This window comes from Oncorhynchus masou, chromosome 9 (assembly GCF_036934945.1).
Source record: "Oncorhynchus masou masou isolate Uvic2021 chromosome 9, UVic_Omas_1.1, whole genome shotgun sequence".
NCBI lineage: Eukaryota > Metazoa > Chordata > Actinopteri > Salmoniformes > Salmonidae > Oncorhynchus > Oncorhynchus masou.
In genome coordinates this window covers 48,814,910-48,835,059 of record NC_088220.1, presented here as the reverse complement: position 1 = coordinate 48,835,059, position 20,150 = coordinate 48,814,910, and the positions used below count along the sequence as shown (strand labels likewise).

Here is a 20,150-nt window from a genome sequence, read left to right as displayed (position 1 = left end):
CACAGCACGGACATTGCAATTCATTGCCCTGGCCACATCTGCAGTCCTCATGCCTCCTTGCAGCATGCCTAAGGCACGTTCACGCAGATGAGCAGGGACCCTTGGTGTTTTTCAGAGTCAGTAGAAAGGCCTCTTTTAGTGTCTTAAGTGTTCATTACTGTGACCTTAATTGCCCAACGTCTGTAAGCTGTTAGTGTCTTAACGACCGTTCCACAGGTGCATGTTCATTAATTGTTTATGGTTCATTGAACAAACATGGGAAACAGTGTTTAAACCCTTTACAATGAAGATCGGTGAAGTTATTTGGATGTGTAAGAATTATTTTTGAAAGACAGGGTCCTGAAAAAGGGACTGTTTATCAGCTGACAAATACTTCTTAGCAGATTCCAAGACAACGATACAGCGTCACCTAGTGAGGATATGTGAAACTACACCCAGAGCATCACATAGGGCCATTTTGGCCTCCACACATCTTTGAAAAGGTGAGGGCAGCACAGAGTTAGACAGAGGACTCTGTATGGATAAAACCTGGGTTGGCATGGACATAGCCATTGAGGGCTTTCACCATTTGTTTTTTTGTAACAGTACTTTTTATTGGAATTTCACCATTTTCACCCATATTAAGAGATAAAACAACAGAGACAAAGCAACAAAAGAAGAAAAAAAACAGCACTCACTTACACATACCTGCGTATATATATATATATATATATATATATATACATACACACACACGTACACTATTTTCCTCTTCCCGCTCGGTGCTTCTCTCACCCCATCCCCATCATTGCGTCTCTTAATACATACATTTTAAACAAACTTACAAACAGAAATTAAACAAAAAAAGCTCAGTTTAAACCAAGAAGTTAGGTTCCACACATGGAACGTACAGTGTAGTTCTGAAATACATAGATCCCCCCATAATAGCTGATACCTCAGGTTCTAGGTAATTTAGATAAGGTTCCCATACTTTGTAGAACTGGTCTGTTTTAGAATGCAATGTACATGTCAGATATTCCAGAGGCACCCATTCAAATAGTATCTTATGCCAATCTTTAATAGAAGGAACCTTATCACTAATCCACTGTAAGAGGATGTTTTTCCTCGCTGTGAAGGTAAGGATGTTGTAAAGCCTCTTCTCACCCACAGAAGTAACAAGCCTACTAGGGAGACCCAACAGTAAAGAAACTGAATCCAATTCTAGATCAACCCCTAGGATCTTTTCAATTTCTTGCAGAACACCAGACCAGTATCTTTGTATTTTGGCACATGACCATAAACGAAGTGTTAGGGTGCCTGTATCCGTTTGGCATTTAAGACACTGAGGAGAAGAGGAAGAGGGACTAAAAGCATGTCTGTGATTTGGGGATATATGCCATCTGTGTATTATTCTTAATTGAATTGCTCTAGTACGATTACATATAGATATTGTTTTTGCTTATCTCCAAATGTCCTCCCACATCTCTTCGTCAATAGTAACAGACAATTCTTTCTCCCACACTCGTTTCACCCTCTGTGTGTTGACAGCAGAAAAGGACTTTAAAGCATCATGAAACAGACTTAGACATTTTCCTTTGTGGGGGAAAAAAACATTCTTTCAATGACAGACATATCAGGGTTACCAATTAAGGTGGTGCTCTTCAGAATATAATGTCTTACTTGTAGGAAGCGGAAAAAGTCCTGCTTTGGGAGTCGATATTTCTCGACCATCTGCTCAAATGACAATAACATCTGATCAGGAATAAGTCATTTAGTCTGCATATGCCCTTATTAAGCCAAAAGTTAAAACCAGCATCCAGCAATCCTGGACTAAAATCTGGGTTGTTAAGAATTGGGGTAAGAGCAAAGATTAGTTTGGACCTTCCCAGGAAGCGTTGAACTGGCCTCCATACTTTGAGTGTGTTAAGTGTAATAGGATTGTTGCAGTGATCTTCTACAGACTTGAAACTTCTGAAAAATAAAAGATCCTGTAAGGGGTATTTTGAAAGAGAAGTCTCAATGTCTAACCAAATAGAGGTGGGCACACCACTGATAGAACCTGATATTGGGCAGGTCCAAGCCGCCCATAGAACTTGGCGCGTTCACCATTTTAAAGTAGTCAACTGGGTGGGACTTCCTATGTGTTATCGAAGAGATCACATACTATCTGGGTCATCAGGAGCGATCAGACAATTATACTTGTGCACAAACACTAGATGGCAGTAAAAAGTAAAAAAAAATTCTGTTTATTATTACATCTTGTTGGCTCGGGTTTTCGATCCAGCGACTTGTTGGTTATTTGGTTCCTTCTGGTCTGCTGTAGTTGTAAGCATATCATATAACAGAGGCTATTCTCTTCTACCAGTAGGGGAGGTACTAATACAACAGACTAATACAACCTTGTACTCTGTAAATTCACAGAACACGCTTGAAGAACAAGTTTGCTCCTAAATATCAGCAAAGTTATTGTAGTACTAGTGCAGTAATGTAATATCTCTACATAAATTGTAGTTAACTGCTCTTACACAGGCGCCTTGCCCAGTTATGATCATGTGTTATATACAACTGCCATAGATTATATTTAGACAATCATAGGCAGTTAATGTACATTAAAGGGGGTTATAGCTTTCCAGCTAAGTGGAGGTCCTCCAATTCCTAATTAAATGTACCTGAGCTACTTGCTGTACTATAACATAAGATAATATATTAGCCAACACCCAATCACATCCAACAGGCTGCAGATATGATTGATTCCATTGGCTGTTCCTGCCCGTCACCGCAGAAGCATGTGTGGGTCAGACTTGGGAGGCATTTGGAGTTACAGGGGTGAGATGTCATGAACCTGACTGACCCGGATTACCAAAGGCTCCTGTGGCAATCCCATGAGCCACCAAATATAGCTCCTCTTACGGAGGCCAGGGTGACTTTCTCTTACCCAATCTCAAAGGGTGTACACACACACTAACTGAACGGAGTTGAAGTTTCTTCCACACTCCAAATAACTAAAATGCTGAAGTTAGCTTCTTTTTTTTTTAACACAAAAAGTAAAAACAAAAATTGCGTATGAAGTATTACGCAGGACAAGGAGACACTCAGTGAAGTTCAGGAAATGTATTTATTCATGGCAAACATTAATATTTCACATCTTTAAATTTGTACACTACCTCCAGAGGTTTAACAGTCCTTAACCATGTGTCTTTTCCAACCTGTAGATCAAAGTTAACCAACCAGTAAAAGCTAGCCAGATAGTTTTAGTCCACAAGTTGTCTTTCATGCAACGATTCAGTACCTCTCCTAGCATTCCTTTCACTCAACCCCAAATAAAAAATGCAACCCCTAATTTATACCCGTCAAACTGATTTAGTTTTTCAACTCACTGACAAAAATAAATATATTACTGAATATATACTCTGTTCAGCAGAACAGCAAGCGGAGCACGGATAAAAGATGTGAACACTTGACGACAACATGAGGATCTAACAAATCCACAGGAGCAAGAGAAAAATTAGTTGTTCTAGCAGCAGCAGCAATATTGTCTTTTTTACAGAACATGTTCAAATATACGGTTTACACCAAAGTGCAAATAGGTATGTACTGTATATAGCTTATACTGTATATTCATAATATGTTCTAATTTACTAAGTTTTCTTGCCAGGTTGAGGCTTTCGAGTATTATGGCACATTTCAAAACATTTCACAGGTCATTCTATATCAACAATAGGTCATGCAAAGTTTACGATACACTAATATATATTTGGGTGACCAAAATGTGTAATTGATTTATACGTTAACATTTGATAACATACATTTAAAAAGCATGACATTCATATTTGTATCAGGATATATGAAAGATAGAATATCTTCACAGCAATGCTCTCAAAGTGTGCTACCATAATCAACATTCTGAAACTGCACATCTCAGTGGTGCTGGGAAATTAAAAGCCTTGTTTGAGAACGAAAGACAACAGCCTGCCGAAACAATGCAAAATACAATGAAAACCAACCAATAAACCAGTGCTTTTCTATCAACTCCCCACAACCCCTTAGGAATGGGTGAATTCTCTCCTCAACCGAGCACCAAAGCAACCTTTCCCACTGTAATTCTTGCACCAACTGTTAGCATTTTTACATACATGTGTATATTACACACCGAGAGTACAAAACATTAGGGACACCTGCTCTTTCCATGATATAGACTGACCAGGTGAAAGCTATGATCCCTTATTGATGCAAGTTGTTAAAGGGGAAGAGACAGGTTAAAAAAATATTTTTTTAAGCCTTGAGATATGGATTGTGTATGTGTGCCATTCAGAGGGCAAAACAAAAGATGTGCCTTTGAAGGGGGTATGGTAGTAGGTGCCAGGCGCACCAGTTTGAGTATGTCAATAACTGCAATACTGCTGAGATTTTCACACTCCTGTGTGCATCAACCATGGTCCACCACCCAAAGGACATCCAGCCAACTTGACAACTATGGGAAGCATTGGAGTCAACATGGGCCAGCATCCCTATGGAACGCTTTTGACACCTTGTAGAGTCCATGCCCGACGAATTGAAGCTGTTCTGAGGGCAAGGGTGGGGGCATGGATTCCTATCCCTCGTCCGTGTTGCCCTTTCCTCAAATTTCTTCGGCATCTGGGAGACTCCCAAGGATCTTACTCTGGAGTAAGGGCCTCATGCCTCGTTAAAGCTTGGTCCATTAACTTCTGTTAGGGATTCATCTGCAGTTACTCTTAAAACTGATACCCTAGAAGTACGTGGATTTGTTTTTTTATTAAATAATTTTGTACATTGAATCATTTAAGTTTTACATTTTGGCTTGATTATTGTTTTGTTTTCTTAAAGACAGCGTGATCTTAGGAGGACAAGCAATGTAAGAGAGAAATGTGTGAGAGCACAGTCTACTTCACTTGGCTGTCATCATCTGCACAAACTCTGCAAGGCACAACAAAACAGAGAGAGAAAAAATAAGAAAACCACAAGAATAAAGGGCATTATGTTAACAATGATTATGGCACATTAATAAGATTATTGGAACAAAGTAACATGAGGAATAAAGGTCTTCAATACTATTTTGAATTCAATGAGCAGTGATTCATTAAGCTTGTTATGTATAACTCCTTTTATTGCCTTTACTTTCAGCATCAAAGCAAAGAGAAATAAGGCACAACTGACAGGGGCAACAGTGGAAAGACACAAACTTCAGTGAACTCACAGTAGATCTAAGAGGAGGAGCAGGAAGAGGGAGAGAGAGGAGGAAAAAGGAGGACGAGGAAGTGGAGGTTTTAAGAGAATCTTTAGCCCTCTGGTTTTCGCAGATCGGAAGGTACCAGAAAAGTATTGGAAATACGGTGATATTTAGCACCACCTTGGCTTGCAACAGGCTACGGTGAGCTTCCACCTATCCGTTTCCTTGATATCTGCAAACGCACGAATGGGAGAGGGGAAGGACGTTGAGCTCACCTTCATAGTTGACCTGTCCGTCTCCGTCAATGTCGGCCTCGCGGATCATCTCGTCCACCTCCTCGTCTGTGAGCTTCTCCCCGAGGTTGGTCATGACGTGGCGCAGCTCTGCCGCACTGATGTAGCCATTCCCATCCTACAGGGAGAACATGCTCATTCAATAGGCAAAGAGAGAAGGCTCTTACATACAGTACTTTGACCTGATCTCATTCTGACAGGTTTAAACAAGGCTTTTCTCTCAGAACGATCAGTGACATGTCCATCTTCTGAATAGAGCCCAGGTTTATCTGGTATGCTGGCACATGAACATGGTCCCTGGCTGCCCAATCTGTGTGACAGCCAGAGATATGCATGGATCTGGTCCGTCTGCTCACCCAGCCCCAGCCTGATCTCTGGCTCTAGCTCTGCCAAGACTCAAGAGCCACAGATGGAGGGATAATAAAATGTCTAGGGGGATACTGACAGACTGGTGCCCTAGCAAACTGGCATTATAGCAGTAACCAAGACCCTTCAGGACTGTTGCACAAATGTCCAACAAAAACAATGCCTGACACAATCACACCAGTCACATCCGATCCGTCAATGAGGGTGCAAACAACCAACCGCAATACACACTAAATTTAAGTCCACACACACACAAAATCACATGGCTCTGTTTAAAAAGGGGCAGCATTATTCCAGGCTGCACGGAGCAATATAAGCCCAGGCAATGAGCGCTCCCCATTAGCTTGTGACTCAGATTTTTGCACTGCTCCCAACAGACAAAGCCCTCCTCTCAGCAACACAGTTAAGAATACATAACGATGATGACAAACACTGGATTACATAACATCAGGATGGCAGAGGCACAGTAGTCCATCCCACTTTCAACGTCACATTCTCAGAACATGAAGTGTTAGTTTTTGTTCAATCACTTTGGTGCAATTTTCACAAGTATGTGATACATTTCCACAATTCTAAGCACAAAAATATAAAACAGACAATCATAATGGCTCAAAACACTAAGCACATTTCCAATTGACGGAGTACAACAATCAAAGGGGACGGTGTGGAGCATGCGTACCTTATCAAAGACTCTGAAGGCTTCTCTGATCTCCTCCTCGCTGTCTGTGTCCTTCATCTTCCTCGCCATCATTGTCAGGAACTCTGGGAAGTCGATTGTCCCGTTACCTAAGGACGAACAAGACAATCTTCATTTTATGTTTGTGCACACACACAAACTTTATTTCATAATGAGCTGTGTTGAAATTTTTGTCGGTACATTCTGGAATGTGCCCAAAGAGAGACATCATCTTGGCATCGGAGTACATGGGCAGCACCATTGAGGTAATCTCCATTTCTAAGTAATCCATTATCTTCTTCAATTAAGTCTAAGAGTTGGCAAACAAACAAAGGTTGCAAACCACTGCCTAGATGTGTTGTTTGAACAGATATAAAAGCAAAGGTTGCCGATTTACTGCCACCGACGGTTATGGAATGTTTGCTCATGAGTATAATTCATTGGCTGATCCCTCTTGATGGAATCATGTGATCATTCCATAACACACATGGAATTCCCACCCAGTTGACTACTTAAAAATGGTGGAAGCCCTCAATGGCATCAATATAGTCCCCGGTTTCGAATCCAGGCTGGATCACATCCAGCCGTGATTGGGAGTGCATATAGGGCGGCTCACAATTGGCCTTGTGTCGTCCAGGTTTTGGCCGGAGTAAGTCTTAACTGACTTGTGTTGTATAGCACACTGTATTACTTATACAACTAATATAAGGACAGGACATGAGTAGAAATTAACGTGGGCATTGCTTAATGAGTTTCAAAGGAAGAACATTCCAAGCATTTCAACGTAGGTAAGCTAGGGGGGGATACAGGTGCCCTAAAGGGACAAAACTAGAATATCAATACACAACATATTCCTCCCCCTTTACCTTTGATGACTCATAAGGAAAAAGTAAATATTCACTGTTTTGCCTAGTGTTTTCTTTAACATAAGTTCTCTTAATGTAAATAAATGAACTTTTCAGAATAACCTTTTCCAAACTAGGGAAAGAGGGTAGACGGCCTCAGTCCCCAGACTTAACCCTGGGGTGTATTTTGCCCCAATGTCTGAGGTTAGTCTGAACTAAATAGTCAACCTGTCAGAGGGTCGTCTTTCTCTTGCAGGGTAATGACGACGTACAGGTGAGTCTACAGTCACATTATCTCTGAGTCTGAGTGGTGATGGTGTATGCCCAGACTGGGGTGCAACAGTACCCCACGTATGCACTTTGGAGACTGGAGCACTTTCCACATTTGTAGGTTGCTGCAGTGGATGTTCAGGTGATGGTTCGTAGTCATTGTAGGTCTCCAGTGGCTGATCCTGGTTTGTCGCTTGACATGAGTCATCTCTGAGGTTGGTTCCTGGCAACAGTTGATCCACGTGTCTCCTCCAAATGATGTTTTCCGGTGTGTGAACTGTGTAGGATATAGGCCCTGTTTGTGCGACCACTGTGGCTGGTATCCACTTTGGACCTTTGCAGTAGTTCCGAGCAAGAACTCACTCTCCAGCCATGAAGCTTCTGTCTTACACTTTGCTCCGTCTCTCCAACTGTGCTCGCTGTTATGTTAGTACAACCTGTTTCGTCTTTGGAGGTCGAGTCACGTGCAAGCTGTCTTTTCATCATGGCTGACGCAGGTGCCACTTTGATTGTAGCGTGGGGGAGTGTTTCTGTAGGTTAACAGGAAGGTGTTTAGACGCCTATTGAGGGAGCGGTTCCCTTGATGATTTTTAAGCTTGCTTCATCGTTTGGACAAACCTTTCAGCGAGGCCGTTCGTTGCAGGGTGATACGGCACTGACTTGATGTGTTAAATTTAATTTGCTTCCATGAATGACCAGAACTCTTCAGACACCAGTTGGGGGCCATTATCACTAACGAGTTGGTTGGCAAGCCGAAGCGACTGAAGATTGACCGTAGCTCTTTGATGGTTCTCTCTGCTGAGGTGCTCTTCATCACTGTGACCTCAGGCCATTTGCTGTGTGCGTCAACTACGACTAAGAACATATGATCCTCCAGTGGGCCTGCATAGTCTATGTGGACTCGCTGCCTAGGCTCCTCTGGGAAGTCCCATGGGTGTAGTGGCGCTAGCTGAGGCATGTTCATCTTTTAACATGCAGAACATGACTTGACCTGGTCTTCGATAGCTGCGTACAGACCTGGCCACCAAAAGTAGCTGCGTGCAATCTCCTTCATTCGCACCATGCCACAGTGCCCTGAATGGAGTTCTTTAAGCACCTGCCTTCTCAGTGGCAGCGGTATGACTAGAAAACCACATAGCAAGCATCCAAACTGAACGGTGAGCTTGTTTCTCCTCACTAAGTAAGGTTGTAGGCTGTCCGACATCTCTACTTCTTTTCCACGAGAGACAATGTTCACGACCTCAGACATCCCTGAATCAGTGTGGGTGAACCTTTTCACTTGGACAGATGTAACTGGAGAGTTCGTCACTTCCTTGGAGTAGAAGATTTCAGCCTGGGAGTGCCCAGTGTGTGCGACAGGTAAGGGAAGTCGAGAGGCCGTCTGCATTGCAGTGCTGCTCAGAACTTCTGTACTTGATATCGTACTGGTGAGCAGATAACAATAACGCCCATCGCTGCATGCGGTTGGCTGCACGCAACGATTGCCGGTGTGGAGACCAAAAATGGAGGTGAGGGGTCTATGGTCCGTCAGCAGTGTGAATCGTCGGCCAAAACAGAAACCGATGAAATTTCTGTTCTAACCCTAACTCCAAACACAATGGCGAGTGCTTCACGCTCTGTGCATAATTGATCTCGGCTTTACTTAAATGTCCGTGATAGGAAAGCAATTGGCCTTTCTTCACCTGATGGCATGATGTGAGAGACAACGGCACCAACGCCATAAGGCGATGTGCCACATGCCAACTGTAATGGCAAGTTGGGGTTGAAGTGGGTTAGGGCCTCTGACTGAGCTAAGGCTGTTTTCACTTTCTTGAAGGCCTCCTCACATCTGTCTGTCCACTTCCACTGTTTGGTTTTGTTCAAAAGTTCAGGCAGTGGCTTTAACATGTTAGCTAGGTTTGGCACACACTTTGCGTAGTATGTCAGTAGTCCTAAGAATGATCTCAGCTGACTCACGTTCTGTGGGGGTGGAGCTTCCGCAACTGCCTTCACCTTCGATGGCGCCTTGTGGAGCCCCGAACTGTCGATGATGTGGCCCAGGCACTCAACAGAAGGCCGGAAAAACTTGCAGGTGTCCTTCTGGACCCTCAGACCGTACGCCTCCAATCTCTGTAGTGTAGCATTCAGGTTTCTCAGGTGCTCCTGCTCGTCTTTGCCGGTCATGAGTAGATCAGAGGCAGCATTGGACCCCAGTGAGCCCGCTCAGTATCTGGTCCATAGCTCACTGAAACAAGGCCGGAGCTGAGGTGATTCCAAAAGGAAGCCTCCGGTACCTGTACAGTCCTTTGTGAGTCACTATGGTCAACAGTTCTTGTGACTCTTGGTCCAAATGCATCTGTAGACTTATGTCAGGCCTATCTTACTGAATTTTTGTCCTCCAGCTAAACCAGAAAAGAGGTTGTCAATGAGGGGTAGTGGATATTTTTCAGCAGTCAAGACTGGGTTAATGGTGACTTTGAAATCACCACTGAGTCAGTCTGAGTGATCCATCTTTTTTCATGACTGGAACAATGGGTGTAGCCCATTCACTAACATTCCCTGGATCCAATACTCCACTCTCAACTAGTCTGTTAAGCTCAATTTCAACATCTGGTTTTATGCCGTATGGGACAGGTCTAGCTTTGAAGCATTTTGGCTTGCTGTCTGGTTTCACTGTCAGTTTAACTGTTATGTCCTTCATACTGCCAAGTTCTCCTTTGAACACATCCACGTGTTTCCTCAATATCCCTTGTAGGTTTGTGTCCTCTTTTGCAACCATGTGAATTTCCTGCCAGTTGAATTTGATCTTTTCCAGCCATGTGCGTCCTAGCAATGCTGGATGGTTGCCTTTCACAATGTAGAGTGGTAGCTTTACCTTCTGTTTGTTGTGCTCCACTGTAACAATCACGCTTCCTCTCACTGGAACAATCTCACTAGTGTGTGTTTTCAGCGTCATCTTTGTGGGCTGTAGTTTCTCCTTGTATACAGCCTCAGACAGCAAAGATATGGCTGCTCCAGTGTCCACTTGCATCTGTACTGCGTTTCTGTCCAGTAGCGGTGTCACCCAGTAGCCGTATCCATTGTCTGAAATGGACATAACATGCAAAGATTCTCCCCCTTCATTTTATGCACTCTCTTTTTGAACTTCCTGAAGTCGCTTTTCCTTTGTTCAGTACTTTTTTGATTGTGTCTTTCTCTGCACATTCAATGTGACCCATTTTTCCACAACTTCTGCAGTCTAAGTCTTTGCACCAACACTCCTCTGCTTGGTGACCTGGTTTCCCACAGCGATAGCATGGCTTCCCACCTCCTGCCTTGTTTTTTAACCACGTAGACACCTTATGCACTTTAGTCGAAGCACTTCGCTGTTGTGCGTCTTTATTTGCCATTTCCATTGACGTACTCACTTCTATTGCTCTCTGCAATGTTAAGTCACTCTCAGTCAAAAAGGCGTTTCTGGATTGCCTTGCTGCGCATGCCACACACTAACCTATCACGTATAGTGTCACTCATTGATCTCCCAAATTTACAGTGTTCAGATAAGTTGTTTCAATACAGCCACAAACTGTGAGATTGATTCCCTCTCATCTTGATTTCTCTTATGAAACCAGAATCTCTCTGCAATTATCAGTGGTTTGGGAGAATAATGTCCTTTTAAGGTAGCCACAATTTCATCATGATTTATCACCTTGTTTTTCAGGCATTACTAGGCTGCGCAGTAGATTGAATGTTTTTCCTCCCATAACAGTCAAAATTGTTGGCACGACTTCTGCTTTAAATCCATTTGCCAACACAAAGAACTCCAACGTTCTAAGAACTCCATTGTTCCACAGATTCAAATGTTCCTATATTTCCAATCAATGCAGACATTTTCGGTTTATTTCTCTTTCTCACACTTTTCAGATGGTCCCAGACCCCTTTTCTTTCTTTTAACTCATGCCGACTTCACTTTCTCCCGCAGCAAAACTCTTCTTATCCCTCGAGGCTCTCATTGACGCGACATCAAAAGCTTGCTAGCATCACTCGACTGGCTAGCTCCGCGTTTTGTTTGCATCTTAATACAGCGAAGAAAAAAAAACGAATTTAACTCAGACTTTCTGCCAAAGATGAGCACAAACGTGAGAACGTTTCTTCCTCTTCGCCAGTTTTTGTATAGCACACTGTATTACTTATACAACTAACAGGACATGAGACGGGAGTAGAAATTAACGTGGGCATTGTTAAATGCATTTCACGGGGGGGTTACAGGTGCCCTAAAGGGATAAAACTAGAATATCAATACACAATTTTCTAGTTAAAAAACTTTTTTTTTTTTTATAAATAAACTTTACCTTTATTTATGAGAATCATCATCAGCTAACATCACTTTTTGTGAATTTGGAAGCATTTATGTAATCAAAAACAAGCACATACAGGCTTAACATTTTTTACTGTCATGTTAACTGACTGATGAAAATGTATAAGATGCCCTAAGCCTGTGTTGACCTTATTATCTGCATTTATCCCAAAACCCCATTCATTTCCACCATAAGAATGGCTGAGCGAACCAAAAAGGTAAGTAATTTCTAGTTTTAGGACTACAAGCTGGCGAGCTCTATGTCCATGCCAAAAACGGGTTTTATCCATCTAGAGAGTCCTCCAACTCTATGGGTGAGCCTCTGTTGTGGTTGGAAACGATGGATGGTTGAAATGCGATCCATCATGAAACCAGAGCCATGGTGCCATCCAGGTCGGACAGCAGGTAGCATAGCGGTTAGGGGCCAGTAATTATGGAGTGTGTGTGTCACCATTCAGCCACTATGTGAAAGGGGTCAGCCTTGTTAGGTTCTGACCATACGTGTGCATGTGTGTCAGCACGTCAGTGTGTGTGTGTGTGTGTCATTGTACACATCTCTCTAATCTTACCATCGGCGTCCACCTCGTTGATCATGTCCTGTAGCTCTGCCTCAGTAGGGTTTTGTCCCAGAGAGCGCATGACAGTGCCCAGCTCCTTGGTGGTGATGGTGCCATCGCCGTCCTTGTCGAACAGTGAGAAGGCCTCCTTGAACTCTGAATCAGCAAACAGGGAACAGTGTGGGATTGGTGGAAATGCCTATATTGGCTACGTCAATAGTCTACATGGTCTTTCTATCCTTGTCTCCTTTCCTTCATCTGCACTGATGTGAGAGAACTGGACAGCTAAGGGCAAATTCCCAGGATGCGTTCAACATACTGATATCACCCAATTTTTAGATCTGTGCAGATGAAGAAAAAGAAGAGAAAAAAAAAACACCTCTTACTAAGAATGGTAGGTACAAGATTAGCAGCAGCAGTACAAACTAACAGGCAGAGTAGCCTAAATGTTGGCCACTACCATGAGGATCCATGACTCTAAGCACCCACACTATCTGGCCAACCAACAGGAACTCAAATCACTTTGACTAACTGGGATTGTATTGAAGAGCTTTGAAAGGACTCACTGTTCGGGGTTAGGGATTGTACTCACCAGCAATCTGCTCCTCAGTCAGTTGGTCAGCCTGTGAAGACGAGAGGAAGCAAGAGTGAGATATTGTCCACGGCCCCAAACATATTATAGCCTGAGGTAAATTAAGTCACAATCACCTAATGGCTGCTCTTTTACTTCTGTGTGTAACCATACCTGCCCCACTGGATTCGCATGAGACCAGATGAGATGACAGTGATACTTTCACCCCTATAACCTCAGTGCTCACAGGAGTAGCATAATGTTGTTCCTACACATGTTTACATGCACACCGTTATACCATTATTATTTGGGATACTCAAGTATTCTGTTTGAGTTGACGCATACAGTATCATTTAAAAGTCTGTACACAGACTCAAGAGCTTCTTTATTTCTACTATTTTCTACAGTAGATTAATTATCTCAACCAGCTGCACCCGGAATGCTTTTCCAATAGTCTTGAAGGAGTTCCCACATATGCTGAGGACTTGTTGGCTGATTTTTCTTCATTCCGTGGTCCAACTCATCCCAAACCATCTCAATTGGGTTGATGTCGGGTGATTTTGGAGGCCAGGTCATCTGATGCTGCACTCCATCACTCTCCTTGGTCAAATAGCCCTTACACAGCCTGGAGGTTGGGTCATTGTCCTGTTGAAAAACAAAATGATGGCACTAAGCGCAAACCAGATGGGATGGCATATCGCTGCAGATGCTGTTGAACCATGCTGGTTAATTGTGCCTTGAATTCTAAATAAATCCCAACAGTGTCACCAGCAAAGCACACCCACACCTGCATGCTTCACGGTGGGCACCACACACGCGGAGATCATCCGTTTACCTACTCTGCATCTCAAAAGGACTCAAATTTGGATAGATTCCCACCGGTCTAAATGTTCATTGCTTGTGTTTCTTAGCTCAAGCAAGTCTCTTCTTATTGGTGTCCTTTAGTAGTGGTTTCTTTGCAGCAATTCGACCATGAAGGCCTGATTCACGCAGTCCCCTCTGAACTGTTGAGATGTGTCTGTTACTTGAACTCTGAAGCATTTATTTGGTCTGCAATTTCTGAGGCTGGTAACTAATGAACTTATCCTCTGCAGCAGAGGTAACTCTGGGTATTCCTTTCCTGTGGTGGTCCTCATGAAAGCCAGGATCATCATAGCGCTAGGTTTTTGTGACTACTCTTGAAAAACATTTCAATGTTTGAAATTTTCCAGATTGACTGACCTTCATGTCTTAAAGTAATGATGTACTGTCGTTTCTCTTTGCTTATTTGAGCTGACTAGCCATAATATGGACTTGTTTTTTTACTAAAAAGGGCTATATACCAATAGATAGCCCTATACCTTGGTCACAACACAACTGATTGGCTCAAACACATTAAGGAAAGAAATTCCACAAATGAACTTTTAACAAGGCACACCTGTTAATTGAAATGCATTCCAGGTGACTCATGAACCTGGTTGAGAGAATGCCAAGCATGTGCAAAGCTGTCATCAAGGCAAAGGGTGGCTACTTTGAAGAATCTCAAATATGTTGATTTGTTAAACACTTTTTTGGTTACTACATGATTCCATGTGTCATTTCATAGTTTTGATGTCTTTACAAAAACGTTTACATTGTAGAATAATAGTGAAAAGAATGAGAAACCCTGGAAAGAGTAGGTTTGTCCAAACTTTTGGCTGGTACTGTATGAACATATCCGGTCCTAGTTGAGAAATATGCCGATATTAAGACAGGATACTGTGGCATGTAAAACATCTTATGCCGTTTACGGTTGTTTTTCGTGGTTTGCGCAGGCTCAGTTCCAAATATCATGGGTGTTGAGTGATGTTTTCATCTGTCAAACAAATCACTTCAAAAAGGTAGGCTCCCCACAGTTACATCCACCATAATTCACTTTGCTGATATTCTGCACTTTGACCCCTAAGTTTCTGCTTATAATTTGACATTTGGCAGGCCATTTGTTTGTCAACTGCCGTTAGGCTGTGACAGAAGAGAAGGTTCATGTATCTAGACTAAACACAGTAGAGCTCATCAGAATAATGTCTTACATGGAATGGATTCATTAGTAATCTAGTTAACACCAATAAAGTTGTCTGTTTTGTTTAGGGACCGGGGGGGCGCAATTACTCAAACTGTGGACTGACCGATTCTAGAGAAATTAAAAGTTGAGAAAACAATGTCTTCAGTTGCATATTTTATGTGGTTGAAATACTGTGTGCTTGCATACGTGTCAAGATAACATGTCTCAAGAGATGCTGAAGGAAAGAAAAACAATTTCTCGAGTCAAAATTAACATTTATTGTATACATTTTACTGCAAGAAAGGCATAATTTTGTAGGAGTTGATTTAAGGACTCTGGCCCCTATTTTTCAATTTTCACCTAAAATGAAATACCCAAATCTAACTGCCTGTAGCTCAGGCCCTAAAGCAAGGATATGCATATTATTGGTACCATTTGAAAGGAAACCCTTTGACGTTTGTGGAAATGCAGAACTTTGACATTCCAGTTGTCAATTTGTTGAGGTAATCTGAAGATAATTCACCCCATGCTTCCTGAAGCACCTTCCACAAGTTGGATTGGCTTGATGGGCACTTCTTACGTACCATACGGTCAAGGGTTGAGATCCAGTGACTGTGCTGGCCACTCCGTTATAGACAGAATACCAGCTGACTGCTTCCTCCCTAAATAATTATTGCATAGTTTGGAGCTGTGCTTTGGGTCATTGTCCTGTTGAAGGAGGAAATTAGCTCCAATTAAGTACCGTCCACAGGGTATTGCATGGCGTTGCAAAATGGAGTGACGGGGATCTTGAAGAAGGAAGGCTTTAACCCTGTACAAATCTCCCACTTTACCAACACTAAAGCACCCCCAGACCATCACATTGCCTCGACCATGCTTGACAGATGGCTTCAAGCACTCCTCCAGCATCTTTTCATTTTTTCTGCATCTCACAAATGTTCTTCTTTGTGATCCAAACACCTCAAATGTTAATTTTTCTGTCCATAACACTTTACTATCTTCCTCTGTCCAGTGTCTGTTCTTTTGCCTGTCTTAAACTTTTCTTTTTATTGGCCAGTCTGAAATATGGCTTTTCTTTGCAACTCTGCCTAGAAGGCCAGCATCCCGGAGTCAACTGCACTGTTGACATTGAGACTGGTGTTTTGCAGGTAGTATTTAATGAAGCTTCCAGTTGAGAACTTGTGAGGCGTCGGTTTCTAAAATTAGACACTCAAATGTACTTGTCCTCTTGCCTAGGTGTGCACCGGGGCCTCCCACTCCTCTTTCTATTCTGGTTAGGGCCAGTTTGCTCTATTCTGTGAAGGGAGAAGTACACAGTGTTGTACGTGATCTTCAGTTTCTTGGTAATTTCTCACATGGAATAGCCTTCATTTCTCAGAACAAGAATAAACTGACGAGTTTCAGAAGAAAGGTCTTTGTTTCTGGCCATTTTGAGCCTGTAGTTGAACCCACAAATGCTTATGCTCCAGATACTCAACTAGTCTAAAGAAGGCCAGTTTTATTGCTTCTTTAATCAGAACAACAGTTTTCAGCTGTGCTAACAATTGCAAAATGGTTTTCTAATGATCAATTAGCCTTTTTTAACGATAAACTTGGATTAGCTAACAACGTGATGGTGGCTGATAATGGGCCTCTGTACACCCATCAAACAAAAAATAATAATAATAATAATAATCTTATAATTTCCAGCTAAGTCATTTACAACATTAACAATATCTCCACTTTATTTCTGATCAATTTTATGTTATTTTAACGAACAAAAAAAAATGGTTCCCTTTCAAAACAAGGACATTTCTAAGTGACCCAAACTTTTGAATGGTAGTCTATGTAAATAAGCTAGTTCTGTTTTTTATTTTCAATACATTTGCAAAAAATTTCTAAAAACCTGTTTTCACCTTGTCATTAAGGAGTATTGTGTGTAGATTGAGGGGAAACAATTAATTCAATCCATTTTAGAATAAGGCTGTAACGTAACGAAATGTGGGTCTGAATACTTCCCGAATGCACTTTATTATATTAAGCCAGACGTGAGAAGTTATAGGCCTACAATCAGTGTCCATATTTCTGTTAGGATTCCATTTAACCCATATGAATATTCTGTTCAATCATGGATACAGGGATACTCGTGAGTGGGATATCAAAATGTGCATCTAAACAGCTTATCCCAAATAAGACCTTAAGCGGGATATGAGCTACTATCCGGAATACTGTGCGTATATAAACATGGTCACTACTTTCAGGCCAGTTAGCGGTTTCCTGCCAATTAGACCTGTATCTAGTACATGACATTTCAAATCAAATCTAGGTCTATTAGTCTCATACACAGATTTGCAGGTGCATGGAAATGGAAATGCTTGTGTTTCTAGCTACAACGGTGCAGTAATACCTAGCAAAAAATAAATACACACATAATCCATTAAAATAAAGAAATATCAGAACGAGCAAAGTCTGAGACCATCAGTTGAGGACGAGGTCTTATCAGGCCTGTGAGTCAGTCAACCAGCACATTTCAGGCTGAGGAAGTGTGATGAGGGTTGGGTATAAATACACCTCAGTACGCCTGCTATAATTAGAGCGGCACGAACAGGGTCGCCAATGTAGCACACTGACTATTACCACCTATGTTGCTTTTTGTGGGTCTTCGTCATCATACATATAATTTATTGCTTGAGTGAAAGTGTGCATACCAGTGAAAGTGTGCGCGACCCCCCCCACACACACACACACAAAAACTACAGGTTAGTGTGCATGTAGCCGACAGAAAGGGGCAACACAGAGTGTTTCCTCCGACACATTGGTGCTTCTGGATGCGGGTTAAGCGAGCAGTGTGTCAAGAAGCAGTGGGGCTCGGCAGGGACGCGTTTCAGAGAACACATGGCTCTCGACCGTTGCCTCTCCCGAGTTCGTAGGGGAGTTGCAGCAATAAGATAAGACTAACTGCCAATTGGATATCACGAAAAGGGGCAAAAATACAACAACAAAAAATCATATGATTCTGTGTTTTGCACATGTCCTAGGCTAAATTCTTTAACTGTAATGAACACGTGCTTTGCTCCATCTCAGTGAGTCATCAGGATGAGAGGGGGAAGGAAAGGGCAGCAAGCAGACTGCAGCGCATTCTATCCACGCAGAGGGTGGAGGAATCAAGCAGTGGTTGAGGAGCATTTACAAGGCCGTACATTTGTCAAACACAAAATGGCTCAGGAAAACAGTGTTGCATTTGAGCAGTATTGAGATCCCATGTAACGTTACTATACTGTGCGATTATGTACAGTCCTGGTTAAAGGCTGTTCCTTCCATATTCACTGTGGTGGTAAAGTGGTGCTGCCTCATTTTTGGGGGCAGATGGCAAGATATTCAGATTTGCAATTGTGTCTTATCCTTTGGTGCAAAACAAACCCACCATGAATAATAGATTTAGCTCCAAGGCCATACTTTCGTTCCGCAAAACAGCAATTATGAGGGCTAAAGCAGAGCATACGAGGACAAGCCTTCGTTTGTCACAAGGTCTTTTAGAGTCTCTTTCCCATTTTTGCAGAAGCGTGCACTGCGGATCCCGTGTCAGTATACTGCACCAACCATGTGGTTCAATGCAGAGGGGAGGAATGCGTGTGGTAGAGGGGCGGCAACGAAGATCATTCACGAACAGCAGACTGCGGATCGACGTGGTGGTGCAATACGCAACACCATGACGAAAGACTCAAATATCGCATCGCTATTGCCATCTCAATTTGCGCAACAAAACGATGCACAACAAGTATTACTAGCTATATCATATTGCCAGCTAGCTATGTAATTGGAAACATGACAACACAGGTTCGCTTGTAGCGCACAAGCTATCAGCTTGCCTTGGGACAGTACAATCTCGGCATTGTTCATGGCAAAATACAAATGAACTGGCTCATGCCTACATAGCTAACGTTGAATGTTAACAATTATTTAGATGGTAGTATTAGTTGGCTGCTTAGCTAGGCGATTAAGTTAATTCAATTAGCAGTGTGTTTGGGTTTTATTACATCAAACAGCGCTATGCTTCTGCCTTAACCACCACGCCCACTCACCATTAGTACCCCCAACCCTGATAAGCTAAACCAATGACCTTAACTAGCTGCTCATACGTTTTGCCTTGGCAAGGAATACGTGACTACAATCAAGCATCTTCTTATTGTCTGTCAAAACTCCGTATGAGTTTGGCCAACTGCAAGTTATTGCATTCCAACGTCAAGCCAACAGCCCAGTCAGGTGGTGATATCAACAGTTGAGCTGCCAGACCGACAAAACTTTTCAGTCACACCTTATTTAGCTAGCTAGTTTACGGATAGCGAGCTCGTTATAACTGTAGGCGTTGCTCGAACCCAATACGAATGCATGTTAGCGAGATAGCATACGCTTGGCTTTGTCTGTGGGTTGAATGAGTGCAGCAAGCTAGCTAGCAAAACGGTGGCTATACTCACCATTTTATTACGTCCTCGCACTTCGACAATTTCAATGACTAAATAGTCAACGTCCCCCTCGTGGCTGGCAAACCAACTGTGTCCAACGTATGTATCGTTGTTTAGAGCTGAAAAACAATTCGCTAGAGGTATTCAGTCCCTTCTCTGCGAAGTTGCCCGGAAACACTAGGGACCGCGTCACTGCCGATGTGGCCTCATTTGCACTATATCGCTCCGCGAAGTGACATCTTTCTTCACCCCCCTCTGACGAACCTGCCAATCTTAAAACTGCACACCACAAATGCGTCAGAATATAATAATCTATTCGCTTTATATTGATCGCTGCACTCACTGAAATTGCCTAGCACCGTCCCCTGTTACTCATCAAACAACAAAGTCATTGTACTACTTGCACGAATCGCGCAGAGATACTGCAGGATTCTGTTTGATGAGAAGCAGACGCGCCCATAATTTCTGTCTATCGAAGCGGTGAACATACAATATTTGAAATGGATATACATTGTCAATTTGATAGCTCTTATTTTTGATCAAGTATGACCACAGTGGTGTACTGAGATGAGCTTCAACTAAGCCAATGTAACGCAGTTCCTTATTGGCCCAGAGAAACGGTTAGAAA

The 20,150-nt window shown here is 42.5% G+C and overlaps 1 protein-coding gene across 1 annotated transcript; it reads right to left on the bottom strand.

The window, feature by feature from the left end:
* Positions 1-3,075: 3,075 nt before the first annotated feature.
* On the bottom strand, positions 3,076-19,900 carry LOC135546100 (calmodulin-1). The gene is made up of 6 exons (XM_064974254.1): positions 19,535-19,900; positions 13,082-13,112; positions 12,502-12,645; positions 6,506-6,612; positions 5,443-5,578; positions 3,076-4,914 (listed from the first exon to the last, which is right to left on the bottom strand). The coding sequence occupies exons 1-6, from the start codon at positions 19,535-19,537 to the stop codon at positions 4,886-4,888; spliced, it is 450 nt and encodes a 149-aa protein (XP_064830326.1). The 5' UTR covers positions 19,538-19,900; the 3' UTR covers positions 3,076-4,885.
* Between the last annotated feature and the right edge of the window lie 250 nt (positions 19,901-20,150).